The sequence below is a fragment of the Gymnogyps californianus genome, chromosome 25 (genome assembly GCF_018139145.2).
Source record: "Gymnogyps californianus isolate 813 chromosome 25, ASM1813914v2, whole genome shotgun sequence".
NCBI lineage: Eukaryota > Metazoa > Chordata > Aves > Accipitriformes > Cathartidae > Gymnogyps > Gymnogyps californianus.
The window spans coordinates 4,335,922-4,352,038 of NC_059495.1; the positions used below are offsets into that span (position 1 = coordinate 4,335,922).

A 16,117-nucleotide genomic window follows, 5' to 3' on the forward strand; every position below is an offset into this window, starting at 1 on the left:
CTTATTGTACCTCTTATCCTGTAAGACATGCTTATTAGATGCTGGCATTCTGTCCAGGACACAGTTTTAATGGGCGAATCTTGCACTGACAATTAACATGCCTATTTGCTCTTTGGTTGCCATATCTAGAGTGACAGGAGATATACACCCCTCATTTCCCTGGTACAAGCCTGAGTTTATCCTCCCAGCCTCTGCCTCCTGTGTTTCTTCAGCCCAGCAAGCTCAGCAAATGGAAAAGTTGCAACAGCTTCCTAACACTGAAAATAGTTTATTATGTTTGCCTAGCAGAGAAAGGAAAAGGCGGCAAATGGCTCCATACTGTAGATAACAGCAGTTCATCAGCCCCAGACCACACAAGTCTCCACATCTGGCCCTCATTAACATCTAGAAACAAAACCAAAGTATATGTCTGCCAGGCAATGGGTCTTTCTTGACATTTATGCAGAATAAGCCAAATAAGATGTGCCCACTTGCAGGGTCTCGATTGATCCTCAAGGATCATTTGGTATGATTATAGGTACCAGCATGACTGGAGCAGGCATAACAGGGTATCCTGAGTAAGATTTACAGTCTGGTTTGTGGTGAGGCCAATTCCCTTGATCAGCCAGCTGCTTCTGGCATCCTTCAGGATAGAAACTGCTGTTTGGGGGGATGGTGCAAGGGGAGGAACATTGTCATGGATTTGCTCAGAAATGTTTTATTCAGGCTGTTTATCCTCAAAAGAACATTTTCCTTTTAGATTAAATTATCTGGATTCTGTTTATTCTAAACACAGGAGACAGGACTCAAGAACTTCCTCTTTTAGGAAGTATGGCTGAGTCCATTTCCTACAAAATTTATAAAGAATTGAAGTAAGGACTTGGTATGGCTCCTGAAGATTTCAAACTCTTCTCCCGTAAATGCTGAAAGAGCTGGCTCTGTCAGAGCACGGTTACATCCCAGTGGCATGAAATACAAATGCAAACAGACAGCAGCTACAAGCTCTTTGGAAAGGGCAGGCTGATAAAAACCATAATCAAACTATTTACCCAATACTCAGCATTGTTTTGTCTGAAGACCATAAACCACATTATATAATGAGACATTTCCCTTTTTACAGATGGGGAAACCAAGGCTCCAAAAGGACTTGTAAAACCACCTACTGGGATTACAGTTAAGATGAGAGAAGTTAATGAACAACAGATCTGAACCTTACCAGTGAAAAGTTCTCATTGCAATAGACTACAGTCACCACTGGAACTGGAAGCAAAACCACAGATTCCTGTCTTCCCACCTCTCCTCCTTACAAACAATTCTGACTTTCTTGCTATAAAGATACTACCAAGTTTTATATGCCATTTTCCATGCATTAGTCACACTGTACTTTCTACAGGAAGCCTCTACCTCCACCTGAAGCACAAGGGAAGTGTCTTGCTCAGTCTTCCAGGAGACTTGAAAGCCAGATAATGAACAGAGCTCCTCTGCCCATAAGGCCAAGCTGTCTTGACATTCATAGCACAGCTCAGGACTGATGCAAGTCTAATGTTCCAGTATCTTTAATCTCTCACAGCTGCCTAGGACATTTTCCCTGGCATCTACTCTGAATGTTCATCTATTATGTACTACTTCTGGATCAGAGGGGGATGTAGAGAATATATAAACAGTGACTGCTATTTAAAGTGTCTGCAGAAATAACATTTACCTGCTACATCAGGTCTTCCCTGTCTGCACAGTATGAACATAACTTATGCTGGGTGTTTATAAAGCATGCATCATCATTACCTGCTCAATTACGGTTGTTATAATGCATGGTTGGCAGTAAGTGCTGCCCATTGTGTGGCTCCACCAGCTCACTGTACTAGGAGAATTCTTCATGTTTTGTTTTTAATTCTGCATCATAATCAGGTCCTAATTTTATGCACGTTGGCTCAGGATATTTTTCCTTTCTTTTACATTGTCAGTCTGCTTGCCACATCCTTGCTGAAGGGGATTCCTCACTTTAAGTCCTTCTCTTGGCAGGGCAGGATGGCCTCTCTTGGTTGAGGATTATAGGCTCTGACAGTGCTGACACAGAAAAATAAAACCCCAGAATGATTTAAAGTAATGAGCAGGGCTGTTCCCTCAAGATCAGGAATATATAGTTACTACTGTCCTTTCCTCCTATAACTCAGACCCAGTCTAAATCTGGCTACTTATAGACCTTATCCAGAGAGAGAAAGTCACAGACCCTTTGACAGCCTCCACCCCATCACACACTCTTCACTTGCTGATAAGGTTATCAGTTTTTAGTAACAAGGAGGCCACACACTGTGTCTCCCCTCCATGAACTAAAGCATTTATGGCCCAGTGTCACAACAGAAATTATACTAACTAGGGCTGGGACACTAAGGCATAAAGGGATGAAGAGACTTGGATATACTCAATAAAAGCAAAGAATGTCACAAACCTCCTAAATCCATGGCATACTGCCAGGCAGATCCATACTGAAAGGGTGCTAGAAGACATCTTTTCAAGAAGAGTATTGAGTGAGCTCAGTTCCAATCTACTCCACACGCATGCTTTAGAAAAACAGAATTTATTTGCTTTTTTTAGTGGATTTTTTCCTCCATTCTGCTTATACAAGACAATCATAAAAATGAAGAAGCATTTAAATCAGCAGCAAGGATGGAAAAGCAGTGCTAATTCCTCCCTGAATAAGCTCCTCCCTTGCAGGAACAGGAAATTAATTTCCCTTCCAATGGCTAAAGATGTTCCTGTGCCAGACTCACTACATCAGGTGCTTTCAGTGTAGAGAGATTTTCTACCCCACTGCTATGACACTGCCAGAATCTCGAGATTTACAGCAAACATCCCAGACCCCATCAAAGGCTTATGAAGCCCAAAACCACAAGAGGAGATATGCATATAGAGTTAAAGATCTTCAGCATACTCAAAGCATGTCTCATTGGCATGAAGGATGCCAGCAGCTATTGAAGTTGCTGTTTTTCTGGGTAGGCTAGGTTTTCCATGCACATGGTTGCAGAAAAGGAAATATTGAGAGGGCAACCCTGAGGACAGGGACTAAAAGGAAAGCTATAGGCAGAAGCAAAGCATGCTGCACACGGTTTTGCACCACGTAGTATGGGAGAGGCTGCAACTCTGCTCTGTAAGTAGGGAAGACAGGCAGGAGTGGCATAGGAAGGGGCAAGGTTCTTGCATATGTCATATGCCATTGCAAAGTGATAAAAAATATTTGCATTCAAAGGATTCTCCTCAGGGAAGGCAGCCTTTGTCAAAATAAAGGACATGCCTCTGCCCAGCACAGCCTCCATTAAATGATAGTTTTAAAGTATATGGAAAGTGCCCAGTATAGCTGTTTCAGCAGTAGTAAATCACTTACAGCAAACAATTGTGGGTTTTTTCTGTTCACTTAACATTTCTGAGCTGGGGTAGGGTGTGCCATACACCACTATTATATTCTATAAAACTAAGCATGCATGAATTATCAGTGCCTTGGTTTCTGGAAACAAAGAATGGAACAGGGAATAGTCCACATCTTCAGTAGCCCTCGGAGAACCACTAATAAAGGAGAAACAAATGACAAAATGCCAATATTGTGTAACTGGCTAGTTAAAAAAAAAAATCCTTCTACATGCATGAATAATCAACTCCTCTCCCCATCTTTTTGCTTAAAGATGTTTCTAAGGGGAAGGTGAGGGGCAAATAAGGAGAGAATGAATCTAAGCAACATTTTCATTCCCTTTAAAAAACTAGCATACAAGTTGTTCTGGGAGCTGAAAAAACCAACATACCTGAAGAACAGTATTTATGATTTCCTAGATTTAAATGTCTCTTTATATGAGAGAGGACTGATTAAAGTAACTAAGAAGATATTTTTTAAAATGCCCAGGTATCACACTTTCAGAAAGGTTTCTAAAGGATCTGTGTTCAAGGCCTAACAGATAAACCCCGAAATTAGTCCTGAGCACTTGGCAGAAGTGTGTGGTACACAGCACCCAAGGTGCGGCACAAGTCTGATCCATGCTACAGTAAATCTCTTTTGCTAGCCAAGCCAGCATTAAATAAAAAGGAAAAGCACAAGGAGCTCAGGGAAAGATAGAGAGGAGAGACATTATAAGAACTGAAACCAGAAATATTCAAGTTCTTCAGAAGATATATAATCTTGGTGACAAGCTGATGGGAGATTTTTTACCACCTGAGGCCTTCAAACCAAGTCTGTCTGTCTTTCTGGAAGAGAGATTTTATTCAAGTGATTAAAATGAATGCAAGGATAACAACAATGAAATCCTCTGCCCTCCAATACACTCTAGCAATCTTCAACACCGCCCTCAATTTCCTTCTAACTTTACCTTTGAAGAGGGGCAGAGTTCTTTTTGCAAGACTGCTTGAAAATCCCTGTCACTGTGCATATATCATATCTCAAAGCTTTCTCAGATATGCCTGTAAGATAAATTTCTGTTACATTTTCTTCTGTGGCTTCAATGTGCTAAAATCCAGAGATGCTGAGAAGTCCAGTAATCCTAACTGCACACTACAGGGCTGCTCAGTAGTTGGGACCATTAGCAAAGTATAATAAACTTGCTAGCAGACACTGCTTTGTGATCTGGCCAGAACAAGCCCGATTTACATAAGCCCACAATAAGTGAGCACCCTCAGCATCCCATCTGAATGGCTGTTTAGATGTCTGAGTATCTTGGGTTCCCAACTCTTCTGCCTTCTCACTGCATGAATTTATGCTCTAGAATTACACAAATAGATGCTAACCTGGTGCCTGGCTTACTTAGACAGCAAGCAGGAAGAAAACTAGGTTTAAGATATTCTGGATTGCTATGCAAGCTTTCAAGTCTGCAGTGTTGTAGGGAACAGTGCAAACAGGCAAAGAAACAGTCCCTACCTCAGAGCACTCACAACCCAGAAAATATCATGCTAAATAGTTCCATCTGGTGCAATAAGGCCCAGTTTGTTCCATTCACATTCTGGTTTTGGCTTTCCTCCTCTCTTCTGATGCTTTCACAGAAGAGGATATTGGGCAGGGGAAGATGCTTGCTGACAACTTGAAAGAAAAAGAAACACTGCAGCCTCCGCTGCATTCAATGCCTTTTACTAATGGGTATGTATTCATTGCTATCCCACAATGGAAGCAACATGCCCAGGGCATTACTAAATAGGAAAAAGATGCAAGCTCAAGTAATTAGAGGGAAAAGTATTGTGCAATGCAGGATCATTAGCTCCAGAGCAGAGAAGCTCAGAGTTTTGAACTTTTCTTGTACCAGGTCATATTGGGTCTGAATTAACTAACAGCTGCAGAATTGTCTCTTCTGTTTACTCCAGGGGTAGCCTTGGGTTAAATAGAAGGAGCTCTGACAAAGCCAGATAAGCTGGGATCCATTTGGCACACTGAGTAGCACCGATGGGAAGACTCTTCACCCATTAAACTAGTGCCTGACATGTCTTGACAGACTATCACTTTGGACTTTTGCAGCTCCATTTCTACAGCGATTTCAAAGCACTTTACAGCTCGTGAGGGAAAGGTTGCTACATTTGTGAGTGCTCTTACACTTATTCTGCAGAACAGCAGCTGAGGCACAAAGCAGTTGAAACCAGCATTTTCAAATACACCCCCAAAACTCTGAATGCTTAAAGGACACCTTGACAGCACATAGTTGGTGTGGCCAGGCTCCTAGAGTTGCATCTTCTGACCCTTTATAACACTTGAAATGGAGACACTCAAAACTAACAGGCACTTAAAAATGGAGCCTGAATTACTAAATCACTGAGTCACTAGCCAAACCAAGAATGGAATCTAGACATCCTGAATGCTGCTTTGACCAGAAAGCACTCGCAATTGCTTAAAATTCCCCTTTGGAAAAGAAATTTTAAAAAAATCACAGCATTTGTCAACACAAAAGCTATGCTTTGTCTGGTTAAAATTCCCTTTGTCTCCAAGCAAGAGCTTGAAACAATGGAAATGAAGAGGGGTTTCGCCATCAGCACAGACCACATTAGAACAAGACAAAGCTGTACTGTGGAAACATCCATCCAGATTGGATGGATTCAGTAAAGCAGTTCCTTATGTGAAATGCTGAGACTCCTGGGGGATTAGCACCAAGCTCTCTTCAAGTGCCACCTCAGTCACATTCTGTGATGGGTGCCTGCAATGGAATCGACCTGCTCCAGGCATTGAAACAGAAAATGCCACAAAAACAGAGCTGATGACCAGGAATACTTTAAAGGTCTCAGAACAAGAATAGTGCCAAATTGCTCCTCTGGAATTGAATTGCTGAACTTTGCTGACAAAATGTATGTGGTCTGCTCTGTGCTGAAGTGGCAAATAATACTCAGTGTTTGTATGTTACAGCAGCATCAGTTCTACAAAAAGACACACTAGCCTTCCCTTACAGGAAAACAGATGAAGCTGCCACAGGCAGCTCTCAGTGACATCCAACCCCAGGCAGACCAGAATAAACACACAAAAATGAGGAACATTACCACCACTTGAGGAACAACAACAGGGGTTTTATGGAAGTAATAAGTAATGACCAGAACTTCATTCGGCCAGATCACTGATACATATCATTCCCACTTTAAAAGCAGAGGGTCATGGATCCTCAGTCACCACATGAAGCTAAGCATTCACATTTGATGCTGCTTTCGAAATCTGCTCAGGTCCAGCATGCAACTCCCATTGTAAGTTAACTCAGGTTCCTAAAAATCTGGCTCCTAACATCAGACCAGGTCTGCTGCTCATCATCTATTAGTACAATGTAAAACAGTCTCCCCGGTGTTTGCAGAGCCCTGATCTTAACTGGGGCCTTTAAGAACTACTATAAAGCAAATAAAGCAAGCAGTTGCTAATAATAACCCCTACACTCAGCAGGCCCAACTTCACTCACAGCCTAGTGCAGCATGACTAAGGAAATGAAAGGCTTCACTAAGTGTGATTGAAAGCTGTGACACCGTTTTAAGACTGTTTTTACACTTCAGCAGTTTGAAGTAATGCCACCAGAGACATCTGAAAATTATGTAGTGCTCCGGCTTCCATTGGCAATCATGTGTTGCTTCATTTTTTGAAGGACAATAGCTCATAGGCTCACCACTGGATAAAACACACCGCACCGAATTCTTCACTTCATGTACCTAAAAGTCAGTCAAGTTCCCTCAGCAGACTCTCGTTCCCCATTTTGAGCACACCAAGCTGTTTGCTTTCCATGAGCAGTACTTCTGCATGCTCATGTCTTACAAGACCCACAGAGCATTTAGCAGACATTCACTGAAACTGCATGTTGCTACACTGAAATGAGTCCTAGTGCCAGTAATGCTTGTGGAAAATGAAGCAATTTCCTTAATATTACTCAACAAGGCAGGATCCGCAGCAGGATTCCCAGCACCCCGCCAGACACTGGCCTCGAGTCTCGCTTCAGCAGATTTGCTCTGGAATTACCCTACCGCAGCAGAGTTCCAAATCTGGCTCTGTACCTTTTTCTGCGGAGGTTTGATAAATGGTCCTTTGTTCAGAAAAAAAAAAGCCCTGATGTTGGAGAACATGGCTCCTTTTTCCTCTTGTCCCTGGAATTGTGATTGGAAATAATTGGAAGTGTCACTGGAAGTAATCAGAAGTGACAGTCCCTGGGCTATAAGGCTTTTGCTTCAAGTCTAACGATCCCCCCGCAAAACAAAACCTAAATTTAAACAATGAAGTCATAAAGTGATTTGCCTTCAAGGTTGAAAACCCTGCAATATTTTTTTTTTTAAACAAAACAAAAAAGTGCCTGACTCTGTTTTAGTTCAATATTCAAGGCTTGCTGTGTTATATGAAAGACTTCCCCCTGCACACACAAAAACACCCCACCATTTCCTGGCATTCTGCAGCCCTACCCTACAGATAAAGGCTCATATCTGTATTAAACATTTCTATGGCCTTTAAAATTTTATCAAGCCTTTAAGAAACAAAAAATAGCCTAAGCAGTCTGAGCTATGAGACTCAGCCACTATGCATCTCAAATATTCCAGATACTGGAAAACCACCTAATTCTGATATTTTTGCTGAGGCACAAAGAGGGGAAAGGAATGGGGCCACTCTTTTTTTCACACTCCAGTTCTGGAAAGGCCTCTTACCAGCCCAGTTTGTACTAAATGGCGTCCAGGCACATAGGGAGAGACAGTCTCTGCCCAAAAGAACTTACAGCCTAAATAGCCAAAGAGTAAGAGGCACAAGGCAGTGGAAAGAGAGCTACAGAGGGACCAACATGACTTGCCAAGATCTAGAACAGAGCAGGGAACTGCATCCAGATTCCCATCCCATGCACTGACCACTCCCTAATGCTTTCCTGAGCTGCTGCTTTTTGTTCTACCTTCAGATACTCCAGCAAAGCATACCATTTCCCTCTGCAAAGCAGCCTTTGAGAGGCATTTCCACTGACAGAGTACAATGTTGTGTTGTTAGAGTTACTATGCCACTGCTGCTAGTTAAAACATTATAAGGAGCAGTTCAATTTTTGAGTGAATGCCAGCGCACATGCTTTAAGACAGACATACAAATGTTCCCCTTTATCAAAAGCCACAGGGAAGGACAGCGGACTCCCACCTACCATTTAGTGTAGCTGGCTTCCAGGTTCTGCTCTGCCAAGCAGCTCAGCGCAATGGTCACCTTACCTACAAGGGATTACTCCACAGGTATATGCTAGCTAGAAAAACTAGATTTTCCTCTTTCATATGCAGAACAAAGTAATTCAGAGACAAAACACACACAGCCCAGAATTTCCTTTCTGTGAGGGCTCTTCTGGTAACACAGCAGTCATTCACACCATGAATGGAGTTTCTCAGCACATTGGTACTAAAAAGCCGCTAATACTTTTATCTAAGGATAGTCAAACCTTCCCATTGCTCAGAAGTCATCCCTCCAGATGGCAGCTGAAGGACCTCAGCTTGATAAATTGTAGCTGATGGATTCAGCTGTTTGTCAATGATCTGCCCATCACTACTTCTACCCATGTTTGAGGATATATTAAAAGGAAAATGGCTTTAAGTCAGAGCTGCAAGGGTTCTAGACATGTAACATAACTGCTACCTTACCTTTAGGCAGTGTGCACCCACCTGTGCTTCCTCCCCTTAGATGGGCTTGATATACTTCTCTAGAAGTATAGTATATATATATATCAAGTATATCCCTGCTAGACTGAGTTACTCAAAGCTTTATGTACAGTGTGACACTTACCACAAAGCATGCTACAAAAGTAGCAGTAGTGCAATATTACGGTAGACCAAATTCAGTCTAGTTGTGGTCATCAGTTGCCTCTAACTGTGCACGCTCCATTTCAAAAGACTGTTTCCAGGAGAGCAGCCTCTCTTCTGCCAGTGCATATTATAAGCACAACAAAATTTTCACTGACCTTTTCCTACCAAAGACAATTAAACTGCAGGCACTAAGCTGAACTTCAACCTTTCTACCTAGTCAGTTGGGAACAAGTCACATACACTAAGGCTTCACACTCATTTTTCAGCCACAAAAATGGATGTCAGCTACACAGGAGAAGAGATAGGCTGAAAATATACTGTAATGTATATTGATTCTTGTAGGACAGCAATTCTGACATCATGAATCTGGGTCTGGCCCATTAAGAGAAATGCTGAGTTAAAACATTTGCTTTTTTAAACTGCCAAATGCTTTCCTAGAGAAGATGAAGGAGCAGATGAGGACAGAACTTGTTTCATGACCTTCTATCACGTTCACCACCTTCAATACGTCTTACAATTGCTCAGTCCTTGTTGCAACTTGTTGCAAAGAAAAGATAGAGCTACCTAATGAATCAGATGAAGAAACCAAGGTACCAAAAAAGTGGCTTGAGAAAAGCCTAGCAACAGTGCTTTGCTGAGGCAGGGCAGTATGCATCCTCCTCACATTGCCCCGTTGTTTTTTCTAGTACTTAGTGAGCTTCTGAGAAAAAAAAAAAAGACCAGCTTTATTCTGGGTTGCTAACCCACTGCTAGAGCTCCCAGTCACTACTGCATACACCTTCTCTGTATTCTGCCAAGGGAAAAGCATGTTTTAGGCAAGATTTGAACCCCTGGCTGGCAGAGGTGGGCTGTTGTTATTCCACTCAGCAGTACTGAAGAAGCAGATTGAAGGGAGAATAGAGTCTGAGAGATGAACAAGATAGAAATTCACCCTCCTCACTTCTGTTGACTTTCCATCACTTCACACATTTTCCATTGTTGTGCTTCCTGCACAGCCATTTCTGCATCCTCCACTATCCTGTCATTTGAGTATCTATTCACAGACCTCAATGACCTGACTTCACCCTTGGCTTTTTGCTGGGCTGCTTCTGTAAACTAACCATTTCTAAAAACAGATGAAGAAACAGCTTTGGGGAGAAAAAAAAAAAGACCCATTCATCTTTTAGACAGGGCACCGCCAAGCTCCCACTGCACCCAAAGTAGCCTCTTTTGTAACACATTAGTGCATGCAAGATATGCACAATATTACGTGCACATGAGCCAAGCTTTCTCTACAAGTGTATAAAATACATTACAGATACACAAGCAATGACTACTGCCTTGGCTAACACAGGGGACTGATTTAGCTAGAAATCTAAGGTACAGTTTGACTAAGGCTGTGGGGACTATTTCTGAAGAGAAAAGGCACACAAAGCAGCTTGCAGCATCCCACTTCATTGGCACTAGACACACACTTGCAATCATTTAGTGTGGTGTAGCAAGCACACTTAAACACAAAAGATCTTTCAAATACACACAAGTGTCAGAGTGACTGTTTACGTTTCTTTTCAGGCAGTTCCTGCAAACTCAGACAAATCCCAGATTGCAAACCTGCTAAGTTCCCTATAAAGCCCTGATTTGCCTTGAGGAAAACAGGGGCATTTGTTGTGATCCTGAGGATAAACATCAGGATATCTCCAAGCCAGTTGTGCAATGACATTTCTGGGAAGCTTGTGCTGCTCTCACACAAAATGTCCCTCTGAAGTGGGCCAGAGCACCCCACAGAAACAGACCACTAATTCTACATGGAGGAGACAAGGTCCAGGGTGGGCACAAAGGCGAAACACCAGTTGCTTTCCATGGGAATTTCAGAAAAATTGCCTCCCCCACTCCCAGCTCTATTTCCCATAAAATGAATTCATCTTCAGAATTTCAACTCAATTTTGGCATGCTGCTTTTCCTCACTCTGGAAGGTTACCTTTTTTCTCCTTTTCTTCCTCATGGTAAAATAGAAAAAACCAGAAAGGATAAAAATAATCCCCAAAATAAACATTTTTTTTAGATGCTAAAAATCCAAACTATTTCATATAAAACAAAGCACTACTAGAGAAAAATAGGCCATTTATCAAGTGTCTTGACAGAAAATATTTGATGCAAACCATCCCTGGCTTTAGAAGAATTTTAGTGTCTCACAAGGAGTGTTAACCCTGATATCCCGCCACATAGCAACTCACTCAATTATGTCTAGCGCCTTTGAATTCCCCCTGGAGTGCCAAATGGATGCACTGCTTTTCTTTGCCCCCTTCCCTTAGGTATTCCTAGAGTAGTGTTCTATTACAGAGCTCTTTGCCCTGTCCTAGAACTAAATTCACACTACTGTCACAGGCTGAATCTTGCATACAGTTGAAGTTTTGTTGACTGCTTTTGGAGTTTTCAGGACAGAAATGAGTTGTCAGTTATATGAAGCTGTCCTTGGGAGAATAGTCTCTTGAGCTAAATACACCAAGAAATTACCTGTATTCCTTCAGAATCCAATGACAAAGGTGAAATCCACACAGCAAAATCACACACAAACCCCCTTTTCACAGCTACAGATTCTTCTTTTTGTACTCCACTCCTGAGCCAAGGCTTTGCTTTTGTTAAGTACTGTATAAACACACGGCAAAATCCTTGTCCCATCAAGCTTCTAAGCAGACCAAGAAACAAACAGGCAAAGGCAACAGAGAAGGAGCCATGAGAAAACTAGGAAATAGCAAGTACATTATATACTGTTAGTTATTGCTGAGAAATTCGGGAAATACCTGGAAAATCAGCAGAAATAAGATCCATCAGCTTAGTTTTCAAGTTGCTTAAAACAGTCTCCCTTGCTTTTTACTAGTTCCAGGCAGAAGCATTCCATTAAAATGTAAAACTTCCCAGTAACCTCACTAGGAGCAGGAGTGCTTTTTTTTTTTTTTAAACAACACTGCAGTGGTTCTTGGCTTTGCTGGAGTGTAGCATTGCAAGGGTTTAAGGAGAAGGATCTCAAGGAGATGTGATAGGGCACACTGCAGGTTGCCTGTGCTCTTAAAGCAGAAGAGAAGGCCAGAGTCAGTACACTAGAGCACAGCCCCAGGCTGACCTACCACTGCTCAGTGCTGCAGAGCTGCTTCCATATCATTGCAGATTTTCAAGCTCAAAGTCTGGTGAATACCTAGGCAAATGTATGCTGTCAGACCCAATTGCTCATGCCAACAGGCACTGGAAGGATGTGTGCCATAACCTTTTTCCCAGTGCAGTGAGACAATCAGAGTCTTGGTGTTCAGTGCAGCAACTGTATACCCCTGGGACAGTGCTGTAAGAGAGTCATTGACCTCAGAGCTTAGAGGGCAGAGCTCAGCTACATCAGTACAAAAGGTACTTTTGCTATTACAGCTGCACCCACTCTAGCAACATCACCCCTGTATAACATACTGATTCTAACACACTGAACACATCTTTGTCAGACAATCTTAAGTCAGACTCAATGCGCATTGTGGTGAGCAACCCCTAACACTAATATAAAGGTTCACTGCCAATAGCAGGACACCAGAAAGCTGGATGACTGATTTGGCTTGGCACATCTACTGCTTTGAATCTTGAACCCATTGGTTTCTGAAGGGCAGAGCACGTACACTAGCCAACAAGTGAAGAAAAAGCATGGAATACCAGTGTCAAAGCCAGACATACAAGCATTACCCATGTGAACTTATTTGATTACAAGAAAATTAGCTTTGTACTTTAATAGAAGGCTCATCAAAAATATTCGAAATTGACTTGGAGGGGTGAAAGAAGGCAAAGGAGACTTCCAGCACCTGAAAATTTAAACCAGTTCAGTAAAACATTTAAATGAAAGCATTTGCTAGTTTTTTACTGACTGAGAAATGCAACATTCTATTATGAAGTTTTTACACTCAGAAGTGAAGAATCACAGCTATTTCCCTTGGAAATTTCCATTTTGATTTTTGAGTGCAGTGTGTTACACAAGGAGTTTGAAACAATTTTGACCAGCTGTGGACTGAGATGAGAATCAGATGTCACACTTACATGTAGGCACACGCATTAGCATGCATCACCTTCCACTCCTCCCTCCTTCCTGCTTCATTTACCTAGCCTTTACTAGGGAAGTTAAGCATGGTCATGCTCTTGCCCACACTTAGGAGTCTTTCATCTTGTCTTTTTTTAAAAGTCTCCTTAAAACTGATTGGCTCCTGTTTCCTGTCTCCTCACACAGCTGTTCACTTGCCCCAGAGAGCTAAACAGTGTAAAGGACACAGACTATATATATTAGCCATGCTATTAGCATGTTTAATAACGAAAACCCAAACCAGGCAACCTTCCTTTCAGGTTTGCTTGGCTTCTCTAAACCCTTTTTCCACACTAGTCTTTCACTTTATCAGCAAGAAAAGCAAGCCATCATTGGCTCTTCTATACCATTTTACTGCAGAAAATCAATTAGACTTTCTCTAGCTAGCAAATGAGACTCCCCAGCCTCCTTTTTTTCAGGGTGGTCTAGGAATGGGGAACCACAATACTTCCTTGTTTTTCCCTGGAACATGCTTCTAATATTGGTGAATGAAGCTGGACACAGCAGAAAGATCAAGTTATCTGTTGACAAGACTGGTAAAGCATGGGCAAGACAAGGGGCAGTTGAATGACTAATGCCATATGAGGAAACAAAACATTCCAGGTTTTGCTGTGAGCTTTGGGAAGCCACTTATCCTTCCGTCACCAGTGCTTGGACAACTTCCACAGAGAGGCTGAGAAACTCAACTCATGGGTGAGGGCATAAGCTGTTGAGGGCAGGGACTGTCTTTTGTTTTGTGTTTATGTGTTACTAGCATAGCAGAGATGCCTAGATGCCAAAGACATAAGAATAATGATGATAAAGCCCATTGTGTTTTATAGACAAAAGCAACACTAGTCATGCAAAGGTAAGTTGCCATTACATTACACCCAAAAGCACCTTTTCTGTGGCAACAGCTTATTCCTTTTGCTCCAAGCCTTCAACATCTGGGAATATTCAGCAGCTAAATAGGGTTGGTGGATCAAAGACTGCAGTTGCCATTTGTCTCCATTAGTGAGGTAAGCAACCTACCCTTCTGTCTGCTAACTTCCAGAGAGCTGCTTTCCTGGCCATTTCTGCAGGGCTGACGCAGCCCAGACACCTCTGGCAGAAGCCTAGCTGTTCTTCCTAACTTTGCTGTCTCATCTCCTGGAGTCTTCTTTAAACACTGTCTCCACCGTATGGAGAAACAAATGCCCAAAGCAGATGTGCAGGGGGGACAAACTGCTGCCTGCACTCCCCTGCAGATTCTGCAGCATGTCCAAGCCCCCTGTCACATTCCTATAGATAAAACCTTTGGTAACAGCAATCCCTAGAGCAAAAACCTTTTCTACAATTTATTCAGCAGCTCTACAAATGCTGCCTGTCTTTCAGATATCTAGAAATCTGGGTAGTCCATGTTCCACACCTGTGAGACCTAAGGAACAGGGCTGTCCCCTGCAACATTTCTTTATAGCTGTCCAAAAACTCTATTCTGCCTGTACCCAGCCACATCAGTCCACCACCCCGTGGGGCTCAACTCTTCCCAGGGAATCAAAGACCAATCCACTTTTTCACACATGTACCCAGGTTCCTGGGGGACAAGAAGACCCAAGAATCACAGCCTTTGCCCAGTCACAACAGATTTCAAAGCTGCCTGTCAGCACGATCTGGTGAGCAGAACAGAGACAGAAGCTCACTCATCACATTACAGTGCCTCTGGAGATGCAGAAACCCAGGCTGCTTCTGAGTCAGTCTTGTAGGCAAGTCCCCTCAAAGACCTCAGGGCTGCAAACTCTTTTCTCCATGGGCTATGGCTTTAACAAACTGCTCTCTTCAGCCCTTCTGCCTTCACTCTCCTTTAACATCTTTAATGTCTCCTTTCCCGTTCTCCGCTCCTCTCCTATTCAACAGCCAACCTTTCCCTCTTTTCTTTCCCTTCTTTCAGCAGCCCTCTTTCTTCCCGTTTCTTGCCTTCCCCCTTTATCTCTCTTCTCCCATCCTTTTCCCCCCAACTCCTCCCTCTTGCACTTCAACACATCTGTTTCTAATCTTAGGCATCAATTGGAAACAATAACCCCTTTTTATTTTAAAATCTGAATGTTAAATGCCCAAGAAAATCAAAACAGAGTTAAACAAATTTGACACTATGCCCGAAACAAAGACATTTTGTTCACCTTGTTTTGCCAAAGAGGTTCAAGCCCCTCGCTAGTTCATCACTTAAAAGCGCTGCCGTCTTTAAACAAGAAACACACATTCCAAAAGCAATCTGTTTAACCACTACTTCTAAAAAATGAATCCAGATATTAAAAGATCTCTGGCTATCAACCTGCTAATAAAGCAACAAGAACAGCATCAGAACCCAAACTGAAATTGGAGTTTTCCATAAAAGTTTTTCTTTACAAATCCCTTTCTCTAGCTCATCAGAAATGCATTTCAGTCATGCAGAGAGAGCGCATGGAAGTTTGATTAAAAACGCCAAACAAAACCAAAAAGCCAACCTACCTAAAAAGAGAATTGAAAGTGCAGACATTCCGTCTCCAAGCAAGAGGGACTTTTCCTCCCTTTTTCTTCCTTTCTCCCAGGAACAGCAGGCAGACCTGCACAGGATTCAAAGGAACGCCTCTGGAATGCACTGAGTGTAACTGCATCCATGTGCCAGAAAAATAACCAACTTCACTCTTTCTTCCCTTCTGCTATTCATCTCCTTGTCCATATTCCATCCAGATTCAGTGAGAGCTTTTAGATCTCTGCGGCTGGTAATTCAGGCCCTTGAGTTTCTGGAAAAGAAGAGACAGAGGCGGTGCAGCAAGGAGTTCACATCTACGGCTGCATAGAACAATTTTGCTTGTCTGAAAAGGA

At 42.4% G+C, this 16,117-nt stretch overlaps 1 protein-coding gene across 2 annotated transcripts in view; it reads right to left on the reverse strand.

Annotated features, from left to right (window-relative positions):
• Nucleotides 1-15,863, reverse strand: part of CLMP (CXADR like membrane protein) — a 44,661-nt gene extending 28,798 nt beyond the window's left edge. Inside the window, exon 1 of one of the 2 annotated variants that reach the window (XM_050911029.1) lies at nucleotides 15,761-15,863. In XM_050911029.1, coding sequence (XP_050766986.1) covers nucleotides 15,761-15,788 — 28 coding nt within the window. In that variant the 5' untranslated portion in view covers nucleotides 15,789-15,863. Of the gene's footprint in view, nucleotides 1-11,993; nucleotides 12,048-15,760 lie in introns of those variants that run through there. The other variant, XM_050911030.1, reaches the window with a different exon arrangement.
• Nucleotides 15,864-16,117: the final 254 nt, after the last annotated feature.